This window comes from Alosa pseudoharengus, unplaced genomic scaffold, assembly GCF_046254945.1.
Source record: "Alosa pseudoharengus isolate Yale_2024_CS ecotype anadromous, Long Island Sound unplaced genomic scaffold, YU_APseudo_1.1 YU_APseudo_1.1_scf_6, whole genome shotgun sequence".
NCBI classification, from domain to species: Eukaryota; Metazoa; Chordata; class Actinopteri; order Clupeiformes; family Clupeidae; genus Alosa; species Alosa pseudoharengus.
The window spans coordinates 24175268-24195014 of record NW_027468848.1 but is presented as its reverse complement, the minus strand read 5'-3'; the positions used below and the strand labels follow the sequence as shown (position 1 = coordinate 24195014).

Below are 19747 nucleotides of genomic sequence, written 5' to 3'. Positions count from 1 at the left end.
CAAATGCCAAGGAAAACTATGCAAAAAAAAATTCTCAGCACATCTGGGTAGCATTTGCATGATACTTTTGTCCTATTTTGATTTTCATTTTCTCTTCCATTTCTTGTCCATGTCTCAAAGCACTGAAAACACTTCACTGCTTGAAAATGGTTTCTTTCATCTTCAAACACAATGTGAAAACCATGTTAAAATGAATGCAGCTGAAGCAGTTAACACAATAAATTTAACACTCACTGCTAATATTTATGTTGGCCACATACCGTGTAGTAGCACAAGGAAAGTCTAAAGAAATGAGACCCACACGTTGACTTCCTCAGGCCAGCCCCGTTTAATCAGACCATATAGAACTCATCGGATTTTTCACATGCAATCAGTATCTTACAACCAGTTCCTATGTAACCCTATGAAACAGTATGTAAAGTGTGTGTTGCTAAACAAGACAATGAACAATGCTTAACATGGAAGGTGCAAACTTTAATCTGGGCATAGCCTGCACTGTTTTTGGAGGGAGGCACTTCACTGATTCTCAAATGATTGTATTGTTGGAAATGTTAACATAAAAAGGAAAGCTTTGGACAATAATATTAAAAATCCCTTTTAATGATGGCCAAAGCATTTGATGGAAACTCCCGTTTGCTGTAAATAATCTATCACATTATGTCTATGTAGTCAATCATGTTCCCCTGGTCAACATTTTAGAAATGAACAAAGGTTTATGATTGAAGGTATACTTGTTGAAGGCTTTGGTGATGGAGAAGTAACAGACAATAGTCAAGACTGACATTAGGATGTCTGAACACACTGTGAACTCGGTCATCTACCCACTACCCATCAAGGAAGATGAAAACCTATAAAACAGGGAGTACACGACAAGCAACAACACTGAATTGAATTTTTCTTACCGTCATTCTAATAATGAACTGGTCCAGAAGTATTTGTAGTTTTAACCGAGAACTCTGCTATGTCGGCAGTCCAACTTTAAAAGACGAGGAACCCTTAAGTCGCATACAATGCTGTAACACCAGCACAGTGCCCAAATAATATGGTGCAGATTATGATAATAAATAAACTGGATGCTACAGATGGTGTATGTATATAATGGTAGACTGTAGATCATTTTTTAAATATACAAAATAGGATGTTTACTTTCCAATGCCTACACAGTGTTCAGATATAAAAGGCCCTTGTCCCACAATGGTAATTGGGTCTTGGTGTCTGTGGAAAGGTAACTTATTGTCAAATGACTTCTGATGTAATGTAATGTTTGCAATGCTTTCAGCATGCTAATCCCTCTAAAAGATTATTCTCGAAGTCAGCTGCACACAAGAGTAACCAGCTTCCTAGCACTGAATGTCCTGAAATGTCTGACTTGGTCCAAAAGCAGCCTGAAAAACTAATTTCTGTTACAAATTTATGAAGGCAATACAATTTGTAGATGAAATGCTGTTGGCATTGAGGCAACAACTGAGAAATGCTTGTAAATAGCTAGTGCAGCTCTGCTGTCTTTGTGAACATGACAGTTGGTTGGTTCCTAATAGAGTTCCCTCAACACAGGAAGTCCTGAGTTTATTGGTGTGGCACTTGAACTTCCAATCTTTTCTCCCTGTCACTCCTGCAAGCTCCTATTGGTGTTCTGGTGCTTAGAGCTCCTTAGGGCAGATATAGTGCTGAATGTTGTTGCTGTAAAAAGAACCAGGAATCACAGCAAAACAATGTCATAAGCCATGTCATTTTTTAAGTATAGTTTCTTTTTAACATAAGGGAAATGTGGTCGAGTTCCTCTGCCACTGTTGGAGACAAGCTCCCTGTCAAGTTTATTTCAAATATGGGTGCAATGCTGCAAGTTCCCTGTCAGTTTTTTTTTATTCCTCCCTCTCCCTTAATTTTCTCCTCTCTATACATGATTTCCCTCCTCTTCTCCTGTTTATCTTTCTTGTGCTTGAGTTCAATGCTTCTTTTGTTTTCTAATTTGCATGTGCAGTGAGATTTCAGTGCCTCTTTCTCATCCCGACTTGAGTTCGTCTGTGTTACATCTGGGCACTCCTGTATGTTTGAGAGTGTAGTTAGATTATTTACTGACATAATGGATGGATTGCTGGTGTTCTGTTGCGTCTCCATTTGGCCTTCAGTAATCACGTGTGCTCCTCATCCTCTGTTCATAGCACACCTAACACAGGATTGCTGAGTCTCAGGCGACTCACTGATGCACTATATGCGGGGTCAGTATTATGTACTTAGGCACTATGTAAGTGACAGAATCTTCTATAAAGCACACTATGTTACAATAGAGGCATCCGATGGCAATATTAAAGACTGCGCTGTGGAATGCCAGTAGGGTATATACACACACACTATCTTTTAAGTGTACACTATCTTTTAAATGTACAGTATGTTTTAAGTGTACACTATCTTTAAGTGCGCACCAAATAATTCACCAATCAAGTGTCTTCAATACAGGGGGCAATGTAAAGGCTACCTTCAGATGCACCATCTCCCTCGAGATATTGGGGGTGACCCTTCCTCCTTCTTTGTTGACTGGAGGAACTAAAGCTGCCAATTTCAGTTAGCCGATCTATGATTGGTTAACAGCAATAAACAAACCTTCACTGACTGCCTCTAACTTCTGGTTCTCTGAAGCAAAAGTCATCTCATTCTCTGCCAACAAACATGGGGATCCTCCAAAACAAACGGGAGCAAAACTCGACTAATATGCTGTCGGAACGCTATCTTTGGCCTGAGAATATGCGAGGCAGTGCACATTTAGGGCTGAGGTTGAGGTTGGCGGCGTTGTCTGTTTCGTCTCAATAGCCCACGAGAGTTCTTGGGAGAACGAAGGGGAACAGGAGACAAAGGGAAGAGAGGAGAGAGGAAGTGTGTCTGTGTGTACATAGGCTTTACAACAGAGTTGAATTTGTTTACACATTAAAAAAAAACATTTAAGAGATCAAAAATCACAATGACACTCTCCTCTTGTTCTGTGGGACGGTGCAGACAGAAGACCTCTCCAGTGTCCACTTTCGGTCTCTTTTTTCATATTTGTTTGTTTTGAGGTCAGTGGCACACCACCAGCATCCTGAGGGCTTGTGTCTCTGTCAGTGTGTGTGTGTGTGTGTGTGTGTGTGTGTGTGTGTGTGTGTGGGTGGGGGGGGGGGGGGTCTCTCTTTCTGTGTATGTGTGTGTGTGTGTGTGTGTGTGTGTGTGTGTGTGTGTGTGTGTGCGTGCGAGCGAGAGTTAGTTCAGGGTGTTGGGTACTGAAAGGTTTTCTCCTAAAATTGTGTTTAATCTTATTTCGTCTCTAAAACAGTTCAACCGAGGTCTGTGTGTGTGCGCACGCATGTATATCTGTGTCTGTCTGTCTGTCTGTCTGTGCACCTGGCCAATGCCAAGCTCGTTGGTATGGTAGTTAGTTGGTTTGTTGGTTGGGTGGTTGGAGAATTCTGGCGGACCCCGGCTCAGTGACAGATAAGAACAGCCTGCTGAAATTCAGTCCTTCTGTCCTCCGCCTCGCTCTCTCTGTCGGTCTGTCTCTGTCACGCTCTCCGTCTCACTCCTCTGGCCTCCCGCCACTAGGGGGCAGAGTTTGACATGGAGTCCACAGAGTTCACACTGGAAGACGAGACTCTGATGTTGGCGATGGAAACCTCTGGGTGCTGAAGGGAGAAAGAAAATGGGGAGAGAGAAAAAGGTACACACAAAAACAAGAGTGTGTTAAGCGAAAGTGTGTGTATGAACTTTCTTTTGCTACTTACTTTAATTACTATTGCTGTGTGTGTTGAAAATATACTGTATAAATCATAATCCTAACATACAAGTAATTATAATATATGAGGTCTATGCATTTCTTTCATATGAGCAGCCAGAGCAGCACTCGGTCACATAAACTATTTCCAGAAGTCTTTGGTAAACTGCTCTACAGTTACTCATACCCTACTTGTGAATGTTACTAACAGTCTTAGTGCATTGTTTTGATTAATTAAAGGAGAATTGCAGCTATTTTTCATACTGATCTCAGTTTTCTCGAGGTCACCGAGTACTGTTGGTATGAAGAAAAAAAAGCGAAAACAATCGGTTCTACCTATTAAGCTGCTGCAGCCAACAGCTAGAGCTGCCAGGCAGCTACAGTGCTACACTCTGGGGGCATGTTCATGCCCTCAGAGAGTAGCACTGGTACCTACAGTTATTTCAAATGGGCAAATGTGTGTGTGTGTGTGTGTGTGTGTGTGTGTGTGTGTGTGTGTGTGTGTGTGTGTGTGTGTGTGTGTGTGTGTGTGTGTGACTGGAAGCATGGGTCGCGTGCCTCACATGTCTCCTGAAGATCCGGTCCAGTAGCCTGCGGCGGGGAGGTTCTGGAGGCTGGTTCCAGTCCAGGTCAGGAGGACGGGAACCGTCTGGCCCAAACACATTCAGGTCACTGAAGACCTCTGTTTCTATCATCTACAGATAGAAAGACAGAGACAGAGAGAGGGGCGGGGGGATGAGGATGGGAAAGCGGATATGGGGGACAGAAGGGGGAGTAATATCAATAAAAAAAAGAAAATAAGACAGTTGTTTAGATAAGTGAGTTTCCTCTTTTAACACTTTCAATGCCGTGCTGTTTTCGGAACCTTTGGCCCAGAGTGCCAGCAATCTTGATAACTGTTGACGATTTTTGTAGAGCCACAGTGTATTCTATGTTGTAGCTATGGACACATACTATGCCTCGTTTGAAAGGTGAGACTTCACCATCACCATCACTCATCACCGTCATATTCGGCACTCTGGCAAGGACGTACCCTCTTGCAAGCACGACTCGGCCTATCACCCACTCCGCTCGACCCGGCCCATGGTGGAGATGGAGCTCCCTCCTCAGCACAATGGTCAGTCACTCTTTCTAATGTTTTTGACCTGGCGTGTGGTCTCCCCTGATTGTGTGGTGATCCTGGTCTCCCCTGATTGTCGTGGTCAGAGTCATCTTGTCTTAGTAGAAAGGTGGACTCATCCAGCGTTGTCTGGCAAAAACGCACCTGCTGCAATATCTTTTTCTTCAACGTTTTCATTATCCCTGTCAGCAACTGAGAAGTGTTGCCTGTGAAGTTAAGTTTCCGGGAAGTGACCTAGCGAGACTGCCACCTAGTGATAAACCCACGAAAATAAATGGCCTGGTTTTGACCTGATGTGCATGAGTCACTGATTCGACCCTAAGCGGCAACCATCAAAAGCCGAGTTATGATAAAATGTTCAGATAAAATGTCCAGATTTCATAAGTTCATGATCATAGAGTTCCCAAAATCGCATATAAGGTGTGTTAGAGTGTCTATTTTCGTAATAAAAAAAATAACTAAAAACGCAATATTGCGTTTTTGGCACTCAAAGTGTTAAACATGACTGGAGCCATCAGTTCAGGCGTAAGTGTCCTGTTCTCATTCATCCTGACCTACCTCATTCTGCCAGGGGATGGACACACTGCCAGTAGCAAACTTGGAGTAGAAGTCATTGTCTGTTTGGTCCAGGTTCACGCCTTTAACCGTGGAGAACTGCTCAATGTCGAGGACATCTTTACAGTATACAGCCCTGGGCTACAAACAGGGAAAAAGAGTAAGAGAAAGACAAGAAAAGTTGTTATTCAAAGTAAATGACACAATGTGACAGATAAGAGATTAAAGCAGAACACTTCCGCAAGGACAACTCGCTACCTGTTGATATTTCATTAGTCAACTGCATCGGAATTCACCACAGACAAGGTTGACTTTCATTTCAGAACCTGCTTGTTTATAGTTCTGGATCTAGTGCCTTTCCACACAACTTCCACACAAACTAACTTTATTTACATATTTTACAATCCACTATTTTACCAATGTTCATGTAAAGTGGACTGTTATAAAACTATGAAAGGTTCTATGGTGTGCACTCTACAGAGTTCACTGTTAGGTTGTCTCTGCCATGACTGCATGACTCACAAGCAGCCACCTCTCATTTATTCACTATATCTGTATTAACCACTGTCTGGCAACTCTGACAAAGAACAGGACTGGTAAGTGTAAGGTATGATTACTCATCAGTAGGTGGTAAATCTAAGGGCCTGTTTTAGAGGTCAAATTAAAGAAACACAATATATTATTGCATTACTGGCCATTAAGCGCATCTTAAGATTGATGGACAGTAACTGTCAGCAAACAGCGGTAGAGGGCATGCTTGGTCAATTTTACACATCTGTATGCAGCAGGGTTGCCAATGCCATTAACTTTTCAAAAGCAAACTTTACTTTTGAAATAGGAAATCCTGAGTGAGGGAATCTAAAGTATTCTAATAAGTCCAATAAGAAATAGATTTTCTAGACAGGGGCTTAATGTCGCTTGAGTAAAATGCGACAAGGCTGATGGAAATGGATTTATTCACAACAAACCGCATTTGTTGAAATTTAATTACCTGTTTATGTTTAACTTGACCTGGCAGCCTCAAGTTTTGAACCCATGGCTGTTCACAACTCCTCCATTGATTAAGCGAGTGTCCATGCTTTATTTGCATAACACAGTAGATGCAAACGCACACAGACTTGCATTTCTCCCAGCCAAATCATTAAAGCTCTTAAAATATGCGAATGAGTTAAATGGAAAAGCATCCAAGTGTGGAGGCAGTAGTAGGAATACAGGAGAGAGAGAGAGAGAGAGAGAGAGAGAGAGAGAGAGAGAGAGAGAGAGAGAGAGAGAGAGGAAGGAGGCTAAGTGACCACTCACATCAGGCACAAAGGAAGGTTCGACGATGCCGGCCTCCAGCCTCTTAAAGTGGATGCACTTAAAGAAGTGGTGAGCTTTCACTGACGCTCCCCCGTCGGACTGACACCCCAACCTTTGCTTGGGGTCTTTGGTCAACAGCTGGAGACAAAGCAGCAGAGAGAGAGAGAGAGAAAGATAAAGAGACATGACCTCAATGAGTAATCCATACTCTTAATTATATTTCAAAGATTATGCACATGGGTAGTCAATAGGTGTTGTGTGTGTAATGCGAGTTTGTATATTTTTTTGGCAATCGTCTCTGCATGAGAACAGTAATTGCATGGATGCATATGAACGTGCTCTGTGCCTCACCATCCTGCAGATGGCTTTGGTGTCCTCGGTGAACTTATCGCTGTACTCCTCCTCCTCCTCCAGCACCCTCTTCTCCACCTCCTCGCGCTTCACCCGTTCCTTGCGGGCGCGGAACGGCGAGCGGCCGGCGGTCATCTCATAGATGAGGCAGCCCAGGCCCCACCAGTCCGGGCTCATGCTGTACTTCTCGTTGTTGATGACCTCTGGGGCTGTACGGACGAGGACCAAACACAACACTAAGGACACACACAGACCAGCAGCAACAGCACTCTTCCCTTTAGTGCAAACAATTCCATCAGCATCCATCAGCCTCCATCAACATCTCACTCTCTCAATTAATCACTCAAAGATTTATGTACATAATGAATGCATGTATGTACATAATAAATGTATGTATGTACGTATGTATGAATGTATGTATTTCTCATTTTTATGTTCATTTAATTGAATCATTCATCTGCCAATCTGAAAGGATAACAAATGCTAATAAGCTAACCAGCACATGCATATGGTGGGAACTGGTAGCAATTTAACCCACATTTGGTATTAATGCAGTGACAGTCATGAGACTGGTCTGGTCTGATCATAGATAATATTCTTGAAAGAATTCATGCATCACGTGGAGTGTTTGTCTGCAAAGTACTTTGCTGTGAAAGGCAAGCATCAGCTCTGAAGGATAAGCATAAGCACTTCCTTGATGTTAGAATAGCAAAGACAATGAAATGCCAAGACTCTACTCCATGAAACCAATACTCTGACAAGCAAGTGTCTGCACTGTTCGCTTTTCCTGCATGACCTATTAGACAGGAAGTACTTCACAGAAATGTAAATAATACATGATGGGAGGCCGAAATATGACTCAAAAGTTGCTTGACTTACCCATGTATCCCACAGTGCCTACACGGCCTCTGATTGGCTCGCCATTCACCAGCTTGATAGCCAATCCCAAGTCAGATATTCTGAGGTGGCCTTTAGAGAGCAGAGAGACCGATGGTTAGAAAGTAACTGCTGAATAATTAGGTGATAACAACAGTAGTGGAATTGTATCAAATGAATACTCACCATTGTCATCTAAAAGAATATTCTCTGGTTTTAAATCCCTAAAGTAAAGGAAAAGAAAGAGAGAAATGGAGGAAAAAGAGAGAGAGAGAGAGAGAGAGAGAGAGAGAGAGAGAGAGAGAGAGAAACATCCATTAAGGTCTTTCCTTAGAGTAGGTTGCACTTTGCAAGTATGGAAAAATGTATGAATCTATATATATAAAAAATGCACGAAAAATGCACGTACAATATATTACTGTGTTTGCCTGTTTGTCTCTATGTAACCATGCAACCATGTGTGCATGTCTGTATGTATGTATGCATGCATGCATGTACAGCTCTGGAAAAAATTAAGAGGCCACTGCACACAATGACATCCAATTGCGTTCATAATCATATTAAAAATTAACAGACCACTGCAAATTTGAATATGACCGTCAACTCATTCGAATGTCACTCAGCAACCGTAGGATAACATCAGAAAAATGTGCAGTGGTCTCTTAATGTTTTCGAGAACTGTATGTATGTATGTATGTATGTATGCATGTTCATGTCTGTGTATTAGATCATAACACTGGTGTGTGTACATGACTAAGTGTGTGTGTGTGTGTGTGTATGCGTATGTGGCCTCCTCACCTGTAGACAATGTTCTCTCGGTGCAGGTGTACCAGGCCACAGCAGATCTCTGCTGCATATAATTGTACGCGGTCTCTGTCGAAACCCGGCGTGCCCATGTTGTAGATGTGGAACTTCAAGTCACCGCCATTCATGATCGTCAGCACCAGGCACAGCGCATCTTTGGTCTCATAGGCATATGCTAAGCTCACCTGGTCAACACAAAACACGGTAAATATCAACAGCACATGCAGAAACAGTGATCACAGTATAGAGTACAGTAACAACAACAGCAACAAATATAAAGGACACTTTATGCTATCCAACTGGCATAAAGGGCTGTGAACAGCTCTTTATGCCAGTTGGATGGCACAAGAAATCTTGTGTTGTGGTAATCGAGCGTTGTTGTGGTGACAGTGCAGTTTCTTTTAGCGAAGGGCAAACACCGCACCTGATTTGCATTGGTTTGCATTATGATTATTTCAGATTAGCCGCTCTGGTTGAAGGAATGACATAGACCTTTATTGAGAGGCTGTAGTATAGTCAGTCGTCCTCTGTCCGTGTGTGTGTGTGTGTGTGTGTGTGTGTGTGTTGTGGTGATCGAGCGTTGTTGTGGTGACCAGAATGCATTTACTTTTAGCGAAGGGCAAACATCGCACCTGATTTTAATTGGTTTGCACTGGGATTATTTCAGGTTAGCCGCTCTGGTTGAAGGAATGACATAGACCTTTATTATGAGGCTGTAATATAGTCAGTCGATCTCTGTCCATATACTGTATGTGTGTGTGTGTGTGTGTGTGTGTGTGTGTGTGTGTGTGTGTGTGTGTGTGTGTGTGTGTGTGTGTGTGTGTGTGTGGAGACAACTGCTTAATGGTACGCTATATTGCCTTGTCTGCTAAAATAAACAAATAAATAATGGGCCAAACACAGGAAGGGCGCAGGGCCAGATGAGCTCATTAGCCGTTGGAGCACCTGTGCCGTTATTGATTAGGCTTTTACTGGGGATGAGATTACTATGAATAATTCACCCTGATGCGGAAGAGGGACGCAAAGAGCACAGGAAAGCCATGACGGGGCAAACCGACAGATAGACAGAGATAGATGATGCACCGACGGGTAAATAGAGGATAGACTGATGGATTGAGAAAGAGAGAGAGAGAGAGAGAGAGAGAGTGTGAGAGAGAGAGAGAGAGAGAGAGAGAGAAGAAGAGGGAGTATCTGAGATGAAAGAAAAGGGCACTGAGTGAGATGCATGGTTGGGATGTGTACATATATTTGTGCAGCGTGAGAATGCACTTGCTGTGCAGATGTCAGGGTGTTAATAATACTTATTACACGGCTCTTCACAAGGCAAGTAGAACGCTCCATTGACTTGAATGGGATTTCCCAAAGTTCTAGCGGTCATTATTTCCTAGGAAAGGACCTCTGAAATAAATTATAACCGCTGTCAATGGCAACGGAGTTTGTGCTTCTAATTCAGGTATTTCATATCACTACGCAAAGACTGGAACTTCATTCAAAAGTAAAAGCAGACGGTTGATCAGCTGTGTTTTAAAGAATGTTTAATTCAAGTTCAGCGTGTGTTGTTGCGAACTATGCCAAGATGAACGGTAACAAATAGGCTAGGCTATGTAGGCTAAAGTCATATCGTGGGGAGTTTATCGTTTTGTTTTGGCAAGTAGCCGTGTAATAAGCGGGATAATGTATTTTCCCAATAATGACCGGCATTCTATACATTATCCCTTACTGAATATATAGAAATATGAGATGGGCCAATGGGATCAACAGGGGAACCAAACCCCCTCCATCACTGCTCCATCACATCAAGGTAAGTATAAATGTAATCAATATGGGTCAGTACAAGATACAATGAAGCCCACAGAACGTTTGAACAAAATGTTTCAGAGAGAGAGAGCCTGCAGGGGAGAGAGGGGTAGAAAGGGAGAGAGAGAGAGAGAGAGAGAGAGAGAGAGAGAGAGACAGAGAGAAAGAGAGATGAATAGAAGAGACTTGTGTTGATATAGTACTGTAGGAGAATATATTGAGATAAAGAATAAATCTGACAACAGACTTTGAGAAGGTCACCACAGAGAGGGAGAGAGAAAGAGAGAGAGGAAGAGAGGGAGCAAGAGAGAGAGAGGGAGAGAGAAAAAGAGAGGGAGCAGGAGGGAGACAGAGATACTGCTTGATGTCTTATTCAGTGTATATTCACAGTGGGGAGACCAGAGGCAGCAAGCAAAGCAGCTCACCACAAATCTGCTGTTGACTTTCTCCAGGATCTGTTTCTCATTGAGTGCCATGGACTCGCCCTTCCTCTTCTTAATCCGCTTTTTCTCCAGCTTCTTGCAGGCATACATCTTCCCCGTGGCTCGCACCTGACATGCACATACCTGCGCACACACACACACACACACACACACACACACACACACACACACACACACACACACACACACACTCAATGTGAGTTACAACAACCACATTGATACCTAATCATATATACAGCCCTGAAGTCTATTACATGGAGTACACAGTGTGTGTGTGTGCGCACGCACACACACACACACACACACACACACGGGGCGCAGTCTGGTTTTAATAATGAGGACTTACCTCACCAAAGCCTCCTTTTCCCAGCACACGGTACTGTCGAAATGTGTCTTTAGTGATTGATTGCCTATAAACAAGAAACACTGATGTATTATTAAAATGGCATTAGCTTGAAACACACACGTTTCTGGCTCCATACTCTCTTACAACTCCAGGACAGATGAAACAGCAGTACTTCATTAGACAACAGAGGGAGACACTGACCACACAAACACACAATAAGTAATAAGGAGACAGGAGATCGAGACAGATGGACAGTAAGGCTGTGATATGCTCCTCCGTCACATTTGCGCGTGTGGAAGACGTGCGTCATTTTTGACGCTTACACGAAGCATACTCCAATTTCTGTTGTCCTGAATGCGCGTTAGATCATTAAGGTTAGCGCCTGCGCACTACGGATTAACTGTGATACTCTGCCCCACCAACTGGGGGCGGTACGTCGAGCCTGAAAGTAGGACACAACCACCAAAGAAGCCTGAAACGCCTGAAGAAAAGAAGAACGTGGGATGTGCGAGCTGCCAAGCACTGAATGAAGGTAGAGCCAGAGCCATATATATGGCTCTGGGTAGAGCTAGTGAAGGAGTATTCCACACGTATGTGCAAAAGATGCGGCTGTTAGATGAGGAGAAGCACCACGAGTACTTTCGCCTGTCTGCTGGGAAGTTTGATAAGTTGGCCCATCGCATCGCTCCATTTATCATCCACCAGAACACACACAGCACACCTGTTGGTATAGCCGAGAGACTTGCTTATAGCTTACTTGCTTATTAGGCTAGCCTACTTATGTGACTCGGTGACTCGACCAAAAAGTATGAACCAAAAACCTGTAATTATGACGTGTCAATAAAAGTTTTGAAGTAGCCTAACTCTTTGTGTTCATAATGTTAATATCTCACTGTGATAATGGGTACATCTAGAGCGAGAGGTAGCCTAGGTTACATTCCTTCAATTATTATTATGATAACGCATCATCCGGTGTCGATAGGCAAGTTTTGAGATTTGAGTTCAGCATTGTTCAGGTGTAGGTGATAATGAGTGCACCTGGGAGAGGTAGGCTACATTCCTTTTATTATTATTATCATTATTGATAACGCATTATATACGGAACAGGCGAGAATGCATCTCGATCAACAAGTGTTACTGGGTTTCGCCAGAGCCTTGTAGATAGATACATTTATATGGATCTGGGTTTCGCGATTTGATTACAGCATTGTTCAGTAATAGGTGCTAGGCTACGCACATTTTTAAAAGATGCATTTAATCCAAAGTCATGTCAGCTCTATGCAGGGAGTAGAGCTGTCACTTTTTATTCGAACATGACGTGAAATATCCGTAGTAAAACTATAAATAAACGATTCGGTTTTTAGTGCCATGTGTAGCGCATTTCTACAGTCTATGATTAGTTTGTTTTTTATTTTATTGTTTGCCATCTCATCCAGCGCTCTATGATCCAGTGCTCATGACCAAATCAAGCCAATAATAGCCAGTAGCCACAATAATGACTGGAGCCAGAGCCCATGCAGCCACCCTGTTTCGAAAATGGAAGATAACGCACAGAACGGCCGGCCTGAGCGGACAATTAAGTCCCCAACTCATCTAAAATGTGATAACTTGAAATACATCTACACCATAGATGGTAAAGTAACCGTTAAAGATAATGTTAAAGAATCTGTATCTATGGATTGTGGCTTTACATCGGTCGAAGTTGACTCCATGTCGTGGTGTTTCACGTAACTTGATAGCCAGGCAAACTGAGGACAGGCGCTCTGCTCCATCGTCGTTATGGTAACCAAACAAGTCTTCTTCTGTCTAGGTTTGTTTCTAGGTTTTAAGTGTTGTTCTTCTATGTGGTCCACCTACTGGAGAGGAATGTTTACAGCAGTTCCGTTTCACACATGCAAAGTCTACGCGTCGTGACGCGCTGTCTTAAATTTCGGTCGACTCAAAAACGTGATGCATGCCGTAAAAATTAAGCAATTCTCGTCATGCGCTCACCAGTGCCGCGTGCGCAGGATGCAGACGCGGGAGCGTACCATTGCCTGACTGAATGAGAGGAGACAGACGTCCAGAGAGACAGAGAGGAAAACACAGAGACAGGGGAGAAAGAGAGAGAGAGAAAGAGAGAGAGAGGGACAAACGGAGAAGTCTGAGATCAGGCTGACCTCTCCAGCATCTTCCACTGCACAAAGCGGTCGAAGTACATGCTGTTCTGGTAGTCGGAGAAAGGACCACCACTCAGATAGTCATGAAGAGCCCTGCACACAGAGATGCACTCCAGTCAGTAAAGCAAGTGTTCAGGTTTGTTTATGCGTCTCTTTATGTAGTGTTATGATGACAGATCCTGTGACATATTAGTACTGAAAAATAACATTCTCTGTGTGTGTAAGGGTGTAGGGGGGCTCACTTGCGACAGTCACAGAAGATCTCTTTGCAGGGGCTAAGGTCCAGGTTCTCTTGGCACTGCTGGGCAAAACTCTCCACCACAAGTACACACTGAGGGGACTGCAGTGTGCACACACACACACGCACACACACAATTTGTATAAGATAAAATAAAATAAGATTCAAAATAATCATTACATTATTCCACAAACACAAAGCCCTTATTATTTACTATTTAGATATAGGAAGGTGCACACATGGTGTGCTTAAAACATATTCTCAAAAGAGTGCACCTGCTTGGAGAGAAACTTCCGTATAATCTGGTCGCCTCGGCTCTTCCTCTTCTCGTCTGGCGTCACCTCGTAGTCTTCCTGTAACACAACAACCTGCCATTACTAAAGTGATACACCGCCACACTTTTCTGACCTCCCTGATACCTCTTGCCATGAATATACGCAGACTCACAGGCTCTTATTCAGTATGTGTGTGCCGCCTTTTTCAAACCCAAGGTCGCTTAACATAGTTAGATAGCAGAAGGAAAGCATAACAACAGACAGACAAACAAAACAACAATACAACAAGACAAGCTATGTGTATGGAGCTATGTGTTGGGTGTAGAGAAGTGATCATTAAAAAAAAGGTCTTGACATGTGCTTTGAAGAAGGGAAGAGATGGACAGTTACGAAGAGGTTGGGGGAGGGAGTTCCAGTTTGGGGGCCAAGGCACTGAAGGACCTGCCACCCAGGGTGGAGTCTGGTGCAGGGGATAACTAGGAGGTTTTTGTCAGAGGATCTGAGTGAGCGGGAGGGAGTGTAAGGGGTCAAGAGGTTGCAGATGTAGGAGGAGCAAAGTTGTGGAGGGATTTGAAGGTGAGTAGTAATACTTTGTATTTAATCCGGGACGGAACTGGTAGCCAGTGGAGTTGATGGAGAATGGGGGTGATGTGTGCAGATCATTTGGTGTGGGTAAGGAGCCTGGCTGCAGAGTTTTGAATGTACTACAACCTTTGAAGGGATTTAGTGGGGACACCAAGGAAAAGTGAATTGCAGTAAACTAGACGGGACATGATGAAGGAGTGGACCAAAGTCTGTGCATCACTAACAGAGAGGAAGGGTCGGAGGCGGGCAATGTTGCGGAGGTGAAAGAAGGCAGTCTTAATGAGTGCTTTGATATGAGGATCAAAGCTGAGGGTGGAGTCAAGTTGAAAGCCAAGGTTTTTGACAACCGGGGGGTGGAGTGGACAGGTGAACCATCGATGTTAAGAGTGAGACTGTGAGGTTTGGAGAGCATACTTTTAGGGCCAATCAGCAGAATTTCTGTTTGATCTGTGTTGAGTTTGAGAAAATTGTTTTGCATCCATGAGTCAACATAACATATGAAACAACCATAAAGTGGGTTAACATGACATCATTTCAGTGGGTGGATGCTGACTTGACAGTGACAGATATGAGTGTAAAAAAGTAGCACTGCTCACTGCTAGTGTGGGCGCAGGGATGTGCTCATAACTGGAATAGCATTACATGATGAGGGTGGCAAGTGGCAGCAGGTTGGCCATGACACACATACTGTAACTCATAAGAGGAAAGCCTACAGGTTGTGATGTTTGCTCAAAGTGGAGCATGTTGTGCAGTAATGTTTTGATGGAAATGTAGTTCATAACAAATGTTGACCTGAAAAGGCCACGCCCTTTCCAGAAGTTCATGTGGTGTTGTGCTGTTTAAATACAATGCGATGTGCTGTTACACAATAGTGGAAATGAGCTTAGGAGAGAATGTGATGTTCTTAGTATGCAGTACATAAGGATTTATTGGTGGTAATTTGTGTTTATGGGAATACATGGCCAATTATTATTTTTTTTTCCCATCACAGAGTATATTTACAGATGGCATATGGTTCTGATGGTAAATGTGTGCAGGAAAACGGTCAGTGTTAGCTGACAAATTCAATACTATATTGTACAGTCAAACACTCTACAGACCCACTTTAACTTTAAGCATGTATGGTATTTAACTATATGAAATGCATTAAATGCAGGGAATTATTATATATAATGGAGCTCTAACAGTCGCACCAAGAGGAAATTAGAGAGAGTTGTCACCAAAGCCTCCAACATCACTGGTTGTGACCTTCCATCAGTCCACTCTGTATGCTGAACGCAGCTTGAACTGAGCAACCAAGATCATCAGGGACACCTCACATCCGAGCCATGATCTCTTCCAACTTCTGCCCTCTGGAAGACGCTATAGATCTCTGAAGACAGGAACGACGCGCTTCAACAACAGCTTCTACCCTTCAGCAATTAGACTCCTGAACTCCTGAAGATTTGCAACTTTACTTATTTATTTATATTTATTTAATTTATCGCCTCCCGCTATTAACCCCCAACCACCCCCCCGCCCCCCAAAAGGACTGAGCTACAAAAAATACCACCAACATTGTTGTGCGGCAATTAAAGTTTCTATTCTATTCTATTCTATTCTCTTACAACAGAGTGTTGTGTCTCTGTACTTAGCACTGTGTATTGGGATAGTGAGGTGTGTGTGAAAGGGTTGGAGAGAGGCTATGAGGCATTAGAACTGGACAGCACTAGATGTGAGTGGTTGTCCCAGCATCATGTGTACCACTCTCCAAAGCTGGATTGTGTGCAGTTACACAATGATGGGAGTCATGGCACAGACATGCCCTGGGGTTAGTTGTGTGGATGTGCGTGCGTGTGTGTGTGTGTGTGTGTGTGTGTGTGTGTGTGTGTGTGTGTGTGTGTGTGTGTGTAAAAGGGATAGTGTTTGCGTGTGAGTATATACAGAAGTGACGGAAAATGTGTGTTTGTGTGTGAAAGGGGTAGTGCTTGTATGTGTGTATAATATACAGAAGTGACAGTAAGTGTGTGTGTGTGTGTGTGTGTGTGTGTGTGTGTGTTTGAGTGGCAATCCACTCTCTCCATTTATCAACATCATCTACCCCTCCGGTTCCTCTCGGACATCAAACTGTGGAACCCAGCACCCATCTCATTACGCAAGACCACCTGGCCCTACCACACACACACACGGGGAGGTTTGTTTATTTGTAATCTTAACTAATTCTATAGAGCAGACAAATGCAGTGAAACAGTAATATACTAGTAGGCATATGTTGGCACACATGAACCTAAAGAAAGAAGCCACGGCACATACACACACACGCACGCACGCATACATACGCACACATACACTGACATTCACAGACGTAAATAAAACCATCTGGTAAATGATTAAATATAGATTCCCACTCTCTCACACACACACACACACACACACACACACACACACACACGACACATGCTTTCCGAGGGACTCGCTGTGTGACTGTGCGTTGCTGGGTAACCATTCCGTCAACACCACAGGATTCTGAGAGGTCCTGGGGTGTCACAGCAAGGCCGAGGCGCGTCACAAAACACACACGCGTCATTACAACAGCAGGAGAGTTTGTGTCTGTGTGAGAATAAGTGTGTATATGTACGTGTGTGTGTGTGTGTGTGTGTGTGTGTTTGTGTGTGTGTATGTGTGTGAGTGAAAGAGAGATAGGGAGTGAGGGCATATGTGTGAGTGTGTGTCAGAAAAAGAGTGCGAGAGAGGGAAAGAAAACAGAGAGAAAACACAGTGAACATTACTGGGGGGCCACCAGTTTTTCCACTGACCTTGTTTCTCCCTCACACACACACGCATTACACTGGCATTTTCATCTCAATCTGGTGGCCCCAGCCTCAGCAGTGTGTATACACATTCTATCCACACAGACATACATGCACACACATGCACACACACACACACACACACCAGGAAGCTAGTGCGACACAGGCTCTCTGAGCAACTTTGAATGTCCTGTAAGTCTGAGATCATACACAGTTGCATGTGTGAATGTGTGTGCACGTTTCTGTGTGTGTGTGTGTGTGTGTGTGTGTGTGTGTGTTAATGTGCATGCATAGATGTGTGTGAGAGATATTTTTGTTATTGGGGCCAATGAAGGGCTTTCTCCATTTCGCCTTTACGGTTAACTGCATACCTTCCATCCTGTTCACCTCTTTTACACCTCTGTCTCTCTCTCTCTCTCTGCTGCTCTCACACACACACTGTGCTCAATTTAAGTTTTCGCTTGCCACTGACGTCAAACACTCAACCCCCCTCCCCACGGCACATTCCTTATGCTTTGTCTCTGAGTGTGTGTGTACGTGTGTGTGTATGTGTGTGTGTTTGTACGTGTGCATGCATGTGTCTGTGTGTGTGTAAAATGATCAGCACAAAGCCAACACATACACATACACAGACACAAACTTACACACTGTATGTGTGTGAAATAATCAGCAGAAAGCCAAAGCTTACAGACACACACAAACACACTATGTGGTAAAAAGTACGCACGCACGCACGCACGCACGCACGCACGCACGCACGCACGCACTTTGCCATTTCCTCCTGAGTCCTGCCTTCTCAGCACCCGACTGAGGGTCCCCCACACTGCTTCTTTAGGGTCAGGCTGTGTGTGGCTCCAGCAGCTCTGGTCCAGCAGAATGCGGGAGCTCATCCAGGCCAACACAAAGCCTTGACTTTCACCAGCACTCCCAGTCACCCACCCCCATGCCCCAACACCCCACCCCCAACCATCACACCCCCAGTCTGTCTGCTGGGTGTGTCAGTTGCGTCATGCCCATATTTAGTAGTGGGGCCAGGGCCACAGCGGGGGTTGTGGGATTGCGTGGCCGATAGAAAAGCGAGCCTTTCAGGAGCGGTCTTCATGCCGCCCAGCATATTCTGGGTGAGATTAAACTACCGTCATGTGGCAGGCATGCAGTCTAGACTCAGAAGACAAAGTGCTTTGTGTGTGTGTGTGTGTGTGTGTGTGTGTGTGTGTGTGTGTGTGTGTGTGTGTGTGTGTGTGTGTGTGTGTGTGGTGAGCATGGGGGTACTGGTGAAGGAGGGTGTTTCTAAGACTTTAAAAGAGAGGGAGAGTTTAATAGCAGTGTGTGTGTGTGTGTGTGTGTGTGTGTGTGTGTGTGTGTGTGTGTGTGTGTGTGTGTGGGGTTCACTCATCGGCTGGCTTGTGTGTACATTTGTGTAGACTGTGTGAGTTTTAAATGGTTACTTAGGTTGCTATAGTGATAGTGAAAGTGTATTAGAGAGAGAGTCTGGGAGAAGGGGTGTGTGTGCATTCCAGCATAGGTTGCCACAGTGAAATTTAGTGTGTGTGTGTGTGTGTGTGTGTGTGTGTGTGTTTTTACCATTGCATCCAGCAGCTGAATGCATTGCTGCAGCTCAGGTCTCGTCTCACAGTACAAGCGGAACAGCAGGCGGCCTATGGGCTGCTTCTCACAGAGGCTCAAGTAGTCTCGGTCTAAAACACACACGTGCACACACACACAAATACACAAAAGAACAGTTAGCATGGTGTGATAATAACAAGGGTGAAATATAACAGTGATATAAATACATGAGGCCCCAATTCCTCATCCTTGGGACACCATGGGGTGGCGGTAGTCTAGTGGTTAGAGATTAATAATGTAATAAACCCCTTGTGCTAAGGGAGGAAAATGTCAGAATATGAGCTTATCACAACACTAACGGGGAAGCTACACCAGGCACGGAACTGAAGCGTTCCGTTCGCATTGCGTCCGCTGCAACAATTAGCTTCCACTATAATCAATGGAACTGGCTGCTCCAGACATGATAGCGGCGCGTACGTTCGGAAAACATAGACCAGTCTTCTAAAATGTTTTTTATGCGTCGTGAACAGAACGCTTCAGTTACGTGCCCGGTGTAGCTTCCCTGTAAGGCAGGAGTGGAATAACAGACTAGAGGCTTGGTTTGGGTTACACTAAAATAAAGAGTTGTGAGGAGAATACTAAGTGTACAAATAAGTAATGTGGACTGGGATGGAAAGGTTGGATGAGTAGTAATCATTTTTTTTATCTGGTGAGGTTTCTCTATCACAGGACACAGGGCGATGTGTTGGTGGGATACAGGAACAGTGGGCTACTGAGCCAATGGGGTTGGGGGTGAGGGGTGGGG

General features: G+C 44.0%; 1 protein-coding gene across 2 annotated transcripts in view; it reads right to left on the bottom strand.

Annotated features, from left to right (window-relative positions):
• Nucleotides 1–309: 309 nt before the first annotated feature.
• Nucleotides 310–19747, bottom strand: part of grk5l (G protein-coupled receptor kinase 5 like) — a 45162-nt gene continuing 25724 nt past the window's right edge. Inside the window, exons 3-16 of one of the 2 annotated variants that reach the window (XM_076270409.1) lie at nt 18961–19073; nt 14003–14080; nt 13732–13829; nt 13490–13582; nt 11331–11394; nt 10967–11107; nt 8739–8929; nt 8127–8164; nt 7944–8033; nt 7065–7273; nt 6714–6851; nt 5418–5555; nt 4298–4434; nt 310–3650 (exon numbers count right to left, since the gene is read on the bottom strand). In XM_076270409.1, coding sequence (XP_076126524.1) covers nt 3602–3650; nt 4298–4434; nt 5418–5555; nt 6714–6851; nt 7065–7273; nt 7944–8033; nt 8127–8164; nt 8739–8929; nt 10967–11107; nt 11331–11394; nt 13490–13582; nt 13732–13829; nt 14003–14080; nt 18961–19073 — 1577 coding nt within the window. In that variant the 3' untranslated portion in view covers nt 310–3601. The remainder of the gene's footprint in view (nt 3651–4297; nt 4435–5417; nt 5556–6713; nt 6852–7064; nt 7274–7943; nt 8034–8126; nt 8165–8738; nt 8930–10966; nt 11108–11330; nt 11395–13489; nt 13583–13731; nt 13830–14002; nt 14081–18960; nt 19074–19747) is intronic. The other variant, XM_076270408.1, reaches the window with a different exon arrangement.